Below are 8,826 nucleotides of genomic sequence, written 5' to 3'. Positions count from 1 at the left end.
AGGGAAGGCCACACCTCTCTCTTGCAGGGGGTCCTAACCATCTTGGGGTTCTGGTTCAGCTCAATGTGGGAGAGATGACCTGCTGGGGCCCTCCCCTCTTCCCATCCACCCCTGTCTCCCAACACAGGACTCGGGCTCTGTTGCTTGTTAAATAGAAACATATTTATTTTATAATCATACATTCTTTATTACACAAGGAAACGCCCCAAGAAGAAGTTGAGAGGGAAGAGATGGAGACTGGGTCGAGCATAGCCAGCCTCCATTATTCTGGGGGACCCACCCTGGCTCCCAGCTCTGTCCCTGGCTTGCTGTGTGACCTCACTCATGAGCTCTAGTTCTGCCATCTATAAATGGGGGAAAGAAATGAAATGATGTGTCTTCCCACCATGAGGGGCTATCATTTAACGTAGAGCCTGGCACACAGTAGGTGCTTAATACATGTTTATTTACTGATTATTGACCCATCTTCTAACTCTCTTTTCAACCTTAACTCTATTTGCAGGTCTTCCCAGCACTGACATTCTCTGTTTTAAGCTTCTTCCTTATTCTGAAAATCAATGTTATAAAGGTTCTTCTGTTCTGGTGATCTGTGTTCTAAAGGTTCTCCCAATTCTTGTGATCTATGTTCTAAAAGTTCTAGTTCTTTTGATCTGTGTTCTAAAGGTTCTTCCAGTTCTTGTGATCTATGTTCTAAAAGTTCTCCCAGTTCTGATGATCTGTGTTTTAAAGGTTCTCCCAGTTCTAATGGTTTGTCTTCTAAAGGTTCTCCCAGCCCTGATGGTCTACGTTCTAAAGGCCCTTCCAACTCTGATATTCCATGTTCCCAGGGTCCTGCTAGTTATGCCATTCTGTGCTGAGGACTCTCCCGGCTCTGACATCCCATGCTGTTCCCAGGGACAGAATCCTTCTTTCTCGGCAGCAGATGTTGGGGGAAAGGGAGAAGACACAAGCTTCCAGGCTGGGACAGCAGCATCACAGGGCAGGTTCTAGGAGCCCCAGGCGCACTCAGGGTTGGGCACGAGACCGGGCAGGGGGCCGAGGGCGGGACCTGGGCAGGCAGGCAAGATCGGGCCTGGTGAGTCGGGCCAGGGGTAGTCGGCCAAGTGGGAGGGGGAGGCCCAGACAGAAAGGCGGCCGAGGGACGGGGATGTCGGCAAAAAAAGCTCGGTCCCGGGGAGGGGCAGGAGCCCCTTCCCCGCTCTGCTCCAGGTCCCTGGCCACAGCCAGTATTTCGTGCCGAGCAGCTGCACTCCGGAGACCCCGTACATCTAAGAGGGCGGCCACGTGCTTTCTCCTGGGGAGAGACGAGAGGATATCATTGGGGTCTTAGAACCCTAATCATTCAACTCAGGGCCAGAACCATCATTCTATCCAGATATGAGGCTCAGAACCTCCCAAAGTCAGTCTAGTACCCAGAAACCCATACCCAGAACCATCATTCTTTCCCCAAGTCTTTGGAGAGGAGTGTCAAACTCTCAAGATTAATTCTCACCTTGATCCCAGAGCCCAATCCCCCAAGCAGATCTAGAACCATCACTCTCCCCAAGTGCTGGGATGTGGGGCCCATCAAATTCTATGGTCTCCCCCCCGCCCCCCGCCCAGACAGCTATTGAAACCTCCAATTCAGAGCCAGAAACTTCAGCACTCCCCCAGCACCACTCTGGGAACTTTACCTCTATATAACCTGCTCTAGAATCAACCTCCCTCTCAACCAAGTCAGTATCAGAACCTTCCTCTCTAGAGCCCAGAACCCAGACCTACAACCCACGGGGCTCTGACACACACCTAGAACAAGTCCCTCCAATAAATCTCAAGAACGCCAAGTCTCAGGCCATTCACCACAGAGACAGGCGTGTGAGCGTGTGTGTGAGCGTGTGAGAGAAGTGGCAATCACCCCTGCTTCGTGAGGCTCCCTCAGGTTTAAGCCTGTGTCCCCGGGTTCCCATTATGCTCCGGGGAAGTGGGGGGGGGGGTAGTGGCCCGGCTGCCCGCCTGCCCTGTGGCCCTTCCCACCTCCTCTTCCTCTCCCTCCTCTTCTCCCCACCCTCCACCTCCGGGCCCTTCCTGTGGCCTCCTGTTTGTCTCCCCAATGCCCACTGCAGTGGCGGGTGTGAGCGGGAGGGGCCGGGGCAGGAAACGGCCATCAGACACGCTCACTCCACCCCCGGGGGCAGGAAACGAGGGAAAGCTGAGCCAAAACCCCAGAAGGCCACGGCAGTCAGCCCGGAGCTGGCCCGGGCCCAGGGCACCTTGGACAGGAAGTGAAGTGAGGTGGAAAGAGGCCGGACTCGGGAGGCAGGGCTGGGGTTCAAATCCCGGCGCCGCCCCAACGGCCCCAACGGCCCAGAACCCCCTTCGTCACTTTGTTGGCGCTCGGGGACCCGAGGTCTCCCCCGCCTTCTCTCACCTGATATCGGGGTAGTCTCGAACCAGGACCCCGACCTCCACCTGGATGCTGGGCGTGTCCTCCAGCTGCAGAACTTCAGCCAGATGTGGTACCACAGCATCCAGCCACGAGGCCTGGGACTCCTGAGGGCATGGAAGCAGCGTGAGCCCCCCATCCTTCCCTTCTCTTGCACAGGATTTAAGGGATTATTCCCTACATTTAATCCCAGGTGAATGGCCATGGTCAAAGCCACTTGTTCTCACTGAGCCCGTCTCCTCATCTGGAAAATGGGGATGGGGCAGCTCCCTCAGGGCCCTTTGGGAAGGACCAACGAGAGGATGTGTACGAGCACTTTGGAGGGCTGTGGAAATGGCACATTTCTACAGGAAGGGGGACTGGATGGATGAGGAGTCTAAGATGCTCCGATTGCCAGACTCCGGCCGATCCAGCCCTCAGTATTACAATTGGAAGCATCCTTCTGGATCAGCCTCCCAGGGGTAACTCCGCCAAGCAGTCCTCCAGCCTTGCTGGGAAGAGCCCCCAGGTGGGGGGACCCACCACCTCCCAGGCAGCCATCCCACTGGGTTCTAAGATTCTGGCATTTTAAGAACCCATGGCACTAAGAATCTAAGATTCGAAAGAATGGAATATTCCCCGGAGGAGCCAAGAACTTGCTTTCTAAGGTTCCAAAGTACTGAGAATCTAGGATTTAAAGGTTCCTTGGGTCCAGATTTCCCTCCCTCTGATCCTTCCCCCTCCCTTCCTGCACCTTCCCCGCCTCCCTTTCCCCATCACTCACCAGACGCCTAAAGAGCCTCTGGAGCTGGGCAGCCTCATCCCTCAGCCTCCCGGCCACTCGGCTCCTGGAGCGGGCAGACCGGCATCGCAGGCGCCCCCGAAGCAAGGGTCGGACGTACTCCACCAGGGCCCTTCGGTGCAGCTCCCCCACCAGGGCCTAGGCACATCGGAGTGAGCGGAGGGGAGACACGGGCATGGGGGCAGCAGGGGAGAGAGATTTGATGTATAGAAGCAAGGAAAAAGATGGGGGGATGATGGAGGGATGAGGGGGAGAGAGATGGGAAGGATCAATGGATTTAGAGGGAAAGAGCTGAGGAGTTTCGGGGGCAAAGGGAAAGGGACAAATGAAAATAGGAAGAGAGAGAGAAGGCGACAGATTGGGGAATACAGAAGTGGGAGAGAGATACGAGAGAGGAGGAGAATATTTAGGAGACAGAAAAAAGTACAAGAGGAAATATAAGTCATAGAAGTAAGAAAGAGAGAAAGAGGCAAGCAGAGACTGAGAGGAAGAAGAGAAAGGAAGCAGAAAAATGAAGAGAGGGAAGGAGACAAGAGAGACAGAGACACAGACACACAGAGACAGAGAGAAAGGAAGCAAAGGAAGGAGGAAGAGAAAACAGGAGAGAAAGGAGACAAAGAAATGAGGAGAGAGAGGAAGATAGACATACACAGAGATACACAAGAGACACACAGGGAGAGAGAAACAGAGGAAGAGGAGGAAGGAGGAAGACAAAGGTACAGATAGAGACAGAGATGGATGGGGGAAGATATGAGGAAAGACAGATAGGGGAGAGATGGGGGCACAGAGCCCCTATTTGAGAGGAAGAGGAAAAGAGGGGGGACAGAGGCACCAGGGGAAGGGGGACTCCCTTGTCCCCTTTGGTTTTCGGCCCTCCCTCCGTGACCACTCGGGAGCCCTTCCCTTCCTCCCATCTGTACCTGGTAGGGCTGATCATGCATTCTTCTGAGGGCCAAGGCCTGAGCTCCCAGGGTCCCCACAATGCCGTCCAGCGCCTCGGAGCTGGTCAGCCACTTCCGGCGCATCAGTTTGGAGAAGTGGGGCTGGAGGGGTGGAGAGAAAGGAGAGCAGAAGGTCAGAGTTCATCCCCCTTCATCCCCACCTGCTCACTGAGTCCATGAGTGGAAAGCCAATAATTCTGCCTCCTTCCAATCTTACTATGGGATCCCCATAGCCTCCCTGCCCCCCCAGGTCATATGCAATCCCCCCCAGACCAGCAGACCCCCTCTAGCCACATCTTCCACCCTGCTGAGTGCTCCGAGATGTCGCCGCCAACAGTCAGTGGCCCCTGTGGGGCTCAGCTCAGACCCGGATCCTGCTCCGTCCCCAGCCCTCACCCCCTGCTGGGCCATCTGGGTAAATCTGTCTCCTCCTCTGCAGGCCCTTTCTTTCCTCTCTGCCTTTGCTTAGTCCTGTCCCCAGTCGGATCTTGGCCCAATCCTGGGCCTGACCCTTGTCACGACTCACGATCTCCCCCTTTTCTGGTCACTTTGGGGGGTCAGAGGCTTCCCGGGACTGACCTGCAGCTCTTGAAAGAGCAGGTCAGCCAGGACTCGGTGGCAGAGGCGGGTGACCCGGTCAAGAGCGCTGGCAGCCGCCTCCCGAGCAGGCTCGCTCTCCGAGGGCCCCACCCGGGCCAGTCGCTCAGCCAGGGCCCTGTGGGGGGAGAAGCCGGGGCTCGTCACTAGCTGACTCGGGACCCCTGAGGCTCCCTCCGCACCCTGGGCGGGCGGGTGGGGAGAGCGTCTCTCCCAATTTGGAGGAGTGGTCTCTGTCTTAGTGGTGGGAGGGGGTCTGGCTCGGTCTCTGAGAGAAGTCTCACTGTGTCTCTGTCTGAGAGAGGTTTCTCTCTGTCTCTCAGGGAGGCGGGGGGATGTCTCTGTCTCTTGGAGGAATCTCTCTGCCTCTTGTGCGTCTGGGGGCTCACGCTGTCCCTGGAGAGTCTCAGAAGGGGGGGGGGTCTCTCGCTAAAATCTGGGCCCTGAGGATGGTGTTTCTGTGTCTCAGGGAAGGATTTTTCTTGGGGTCCCTTTCCACGCCTCCTCAAGAAGCATGGAGGGGGTGACCCTTTCTGGGAGAGCTGGGATTGGGGAGAACACCTGGGATAAGGACTGACCCCCCCCAACAGAAAAATGGGCCAAGTCCCCTTGGGGAGAGGGGACACGTTAGCTCCTGAGGAGCCCTTCTCCCTGTCCTCTCTAGGGTCTGGCTTACCGAAGCGGGGGGCCACAGTTCACCAAGGTGATCGTCCGACTGATATAACTGTCAGAAGGCAGCTCTCGGACACTCGGGTTCTCGTGGAACCGCTCCACCCGCTGCTGGAAGCTGGAAGTTCAAGAAAGGGAAGGAGGAGCTCGGCTCAGGTTTCTCCTTAGCAACCCACCCTCCTTTTGGAGCAGGTTCTTAACTCACCTCCTCCAGGAAGCCCTCAGGGTTTCGCGCCCTTCAGTTTTATCACTTTCTCACCTCATCACTTTCTCACCTCCCACTCGCTTCTCCACCCCGTGGCAATCGAGTTTCCATCTTCACCACCTGACTGAAACTGCCCTCTTCCAGGGCTCCGGAGATTTCTCTGTTGCCAAATCCAACGGCCTTTTCTTGCTCTCCCTCCTTTGGCCCTAGTCCGTCACCCTCTCCCCTGCAGGTTTTCCGGATGCCCTTCCCCCTCCTGGTTCTCCTTTCACCTGCTAAGAATTCGGCTGGTCCTCCTGCTTCCCCCTGCCCTCCTCCTCTGGCTAGGTGACCCACTATTCTGTCCGGGGCTCTCTCCTCGCTCAGCGTGTATTGTCACCAGATAATAACATAGAAACAAACTTTTATAAATATGTAATTAATAATTAAAAATTAATAATAAAATAATAAAATTTATAAATATTTAAATAAATATATTAAATTGTAAGTAAATATATAAATTAATTAATTTAATTTAACATAAATAATTAATACATATATCATATTAATAGTAATAAATAGATATAAACATAAAATAAAAGTTCAGTGATCATTCCACATCCCAGGTGACTCCCATATTTAGACCTCATTTGTCTCCCAAGCTCCAGACCCACCTCCCACTGTCTGCTGGCTATTTCCATGTGGATGTCCCATGCCAGAACCCAACTAGACCCCATAACCTTTCCCCTCAAATCGCCCCTGGTTCTATAATCCGTGCCTCCATCTTTCCAGTTCCCCAGGACTCATGGCACTCTCATCGTTCACATGAGCTCCGCTCCGCCATAGCCAATCAGTTCCCAAGTCTCGTCGATCCGTTATATCCTCAATATCGCTCCCCTTCTCTCTAGCCACGAGTCTCATTCAAACTCTCAACACTTCGTGCTATTCTGTCGCAATGGCCTCCTATTCGGTCTCCCTGCTCCCAAGATCCCCCCTTAACAATCCACTCTCCTCACACCTGCCAGTGATATTCTAAAGCACGGTTCCAAACAAGTCACTCTGCAGCTACTCAAGAGTCTCCCGTGGCTCCCTATGACTTTGAGTCAAATACAAGTCCCTCTACTTGATATCTGAGATGCGAGCCTAATTTTGCCATTTAATTTCGCATCTCTCTCTCATGCGCTGTTCCAGACTAACTGGAGTCCCTGTAGTTCCCATTCTCTCTCTCTGGCTCGTGCCTTTACGCTGTCTCATGCCTGCAATACGCTCCCTCTTCACTTTCTTGGGTCAGTTCGGATGCTCCCTCCCTTTGGGGACCTTCCCTGCTTTTCCACCTTCTCCAAATTCGCTAGGTTTCCCTCCTTCCTGCAATCCCTTGGAAATTGTTGGATCATCCATTTACACTCTGTCCTCCCAAGTAGAAGGGAAACTCCTCGTGAGAAAGGCCTTCCCCCCCCCTTTTTGGTCCTTTGTAACCCCAGAGCCTGGCACAGGACCCGATGCCTTCTGCGGGAAGGTTCTGCCTCAGTCCTGGCTCCACCCCATCCCTCTGAGACCACCTGCCATCGACTTCACTTGCACGCACAGAATTATGGGCTGATGTCCCTAAATTTGAATAGAAGCTCCTTGAGGACAAGGACCGTGTTTGGGCCTCTGTATCCCCAGCCACTGGCACAGTGCCTGGCACAGTCACGTGGCTGACTGAAGTAGTAAGAGCTTAATCGATGCTGGATTGAACTGAAACAGACCAAGTGGCCAAAAAGGGGTACTCCGGGGGAAGGTAATTTGTTAAATCTGCCCTCAAGGAACCTGATTTGGGGAGAAACTATACTGACACTTCGGTCAATCCCTCCACAAGCATTTTTCTTTCTTTCCTTTTTTCAAGGCACCCCCCCAAAAAAAACACCCCCCAAATTTTGGGGCATTTGTACTCAGGTCCTCTTGACTCCAGGGCCAGTGATCTATGCACTGTGCCATCTAGATGACCCTCACAAACACTTCTCAAACACTGTAATATATTACTAGGTGCTGATGCTACAGAAAGAAACAAACCCAGCCTCTACTCTTAATTTTGCAGAGGGAAACAAAATATATCCGGAAAAGCACACGGGCTCTGAGCACCACAGAAGACTTAGAAAACCTTTTTCTCACCATAGCCCTCAGAAGCAGCTTGTACCAGTCTTATTAGACCCATTTTACAGAAGAGAAGATTGAAGCTCAGAGAGACACACAAGTAGTAAATAGAGATTGGAGCCAGCCTTATTTTAACCTTTGTTATCTTGCATAGTTTCCTTCCTTTCTTCCTTCCTTCCTTCCTTCCTTCCTTCCTTCCTTCCTTCCTTCCTTCCTTCCTTCCTTCCTTCCTTCTTTCCTTCCTTCTTCCTTTCTTTTCCTCCTGCTTTCTTTCTCTTTCTTTCTTTTCTTCATTCCTTCCTTCCTTTGGTCCTTCCTTCCTTTCCCTTTCCTTTTCTTTCTTTCTTTTCTTTCTTAATTCTTTCTTTCTTTCTTTATTTTCTTTCTTAATTCTTTCTTTTCTTCCTTCCTTCCTTCTTTTCTTTTCTTCCTTCCTTCCTTCCTTTGTTCCTTCTTTCCTTTCCTTTCCTTTCTTTCTTTCTTTTTCTTTCTTTTCTTTTCTTCATTCCTTCCTTTCCCTTTCCTTTCCTTTTCTTTCTTTCCTTTCTTCTTCCTCTAATCTGTTCTGAAGATAAAGAGCCTCTTTTTCCCACCCTTGCTCAGAACCATGGGTCACCATCCCCACCCAGCCTGTACCTCTGCAGGAATTCAGCCAGTCCTCCTAGGCAGCAGTGTGCCATCCGCTCCCCAAACTCGTGGCTGATGCGAGGGGCCTGATCTGTGTGCTCTTCCAGCAGCTGTGGGGCAGAGATGGAGAAGTGAGAGGAAGTGAGAGGAAGTGAGAGTCCCTTTTCTCCAACCCCCACCTTAGGCTCCTTCCCTCCCCTAAACTCAAAGCATCTTAACATTTTCAAATTTTAAATCTCTAAATTTGAAGAATTTTGTATTTGTAGAATTTTAAATCTTCACATTATAGAATTTTAGAGTGCTAGGATTACAAAATCTTCGACTATACGATTATTTCATTTTAAATTGTAAAATTTAACTAATGTTAAATTAAATTATACTATAAAATGCAGCTAATATTTATGTAGTGCCTTTACGGTTTACAAAGTGTATTCATATGTTATCATATTTGATTCTCGCAACAACCTAGGGA

The 8,826-nt window shown here is 51.8% G+C and overlaps 1 protein-coding gene across 1 annotated transcript in view; it reads right to left on the bottom strand.

Moving 5' to 3' along the window:
* Window positions 1-122: 122 nt before the first annotated feature.
* The window catches only part of EXOC3L2 (exocyst complex component 3 like 2), a 28,020-nt gene continuing 19,316 nt past the window's right edge, over window positions 123-8,826 (bottom strand). Inside the window, exons 6-12 of the mRNA XM_031963210.1 lie at window positions 8,364-8,464; window positions 5,418-5,528; window positions 4,724-4,859; window positions 4,124-4,246; window positions 3,186-3,341; window positions 2,408-2,529; window positions 123-1,294 (exon numbers count right to left, since the gene is read on the bottom strand). Of these exons, the coding sequence (XP_031819070.1) occupies window positions 1,006-1,294; window positions 2,408-2,529; window positions 3,186-3,341; window positions 4,124-4,246; window positions 4,724-4,859; window positions 5,418-5,528; window positions 8,364-8,464 (1,038 nt within the window). The 3' untranslated portion in view covers window positions 123-1,005. The remainder of the gene's footprint in view (window positions 1,295-2,407; window positions 2,530-3,185; window positions 3,342-4,123; window positions 4,247-4,723; window positions 4,860-5,417; window positions 5,529-8,363; window positions 8,465-8,826) is intronic.

The sequence above is a fragment of the Sarcophilus harrisii genome, chromosome 3, assembly GCF_902635505.1.
Source record: "Sarcophilus harrisii chromosome 3, mSarHar1.11, whole genome shotgun sequence".
Taxonomy (NCBI): domain Eukaryota; kingdom Metazoa; phylum Chordata; class Mammalia; order Dasyuromorphia; family Dasyuridae; genus Sarcophilus; species Sarcophilus harrisii.
This window is presented reverse-complemented; position numbering and strand designations above follow the sequence as displayed.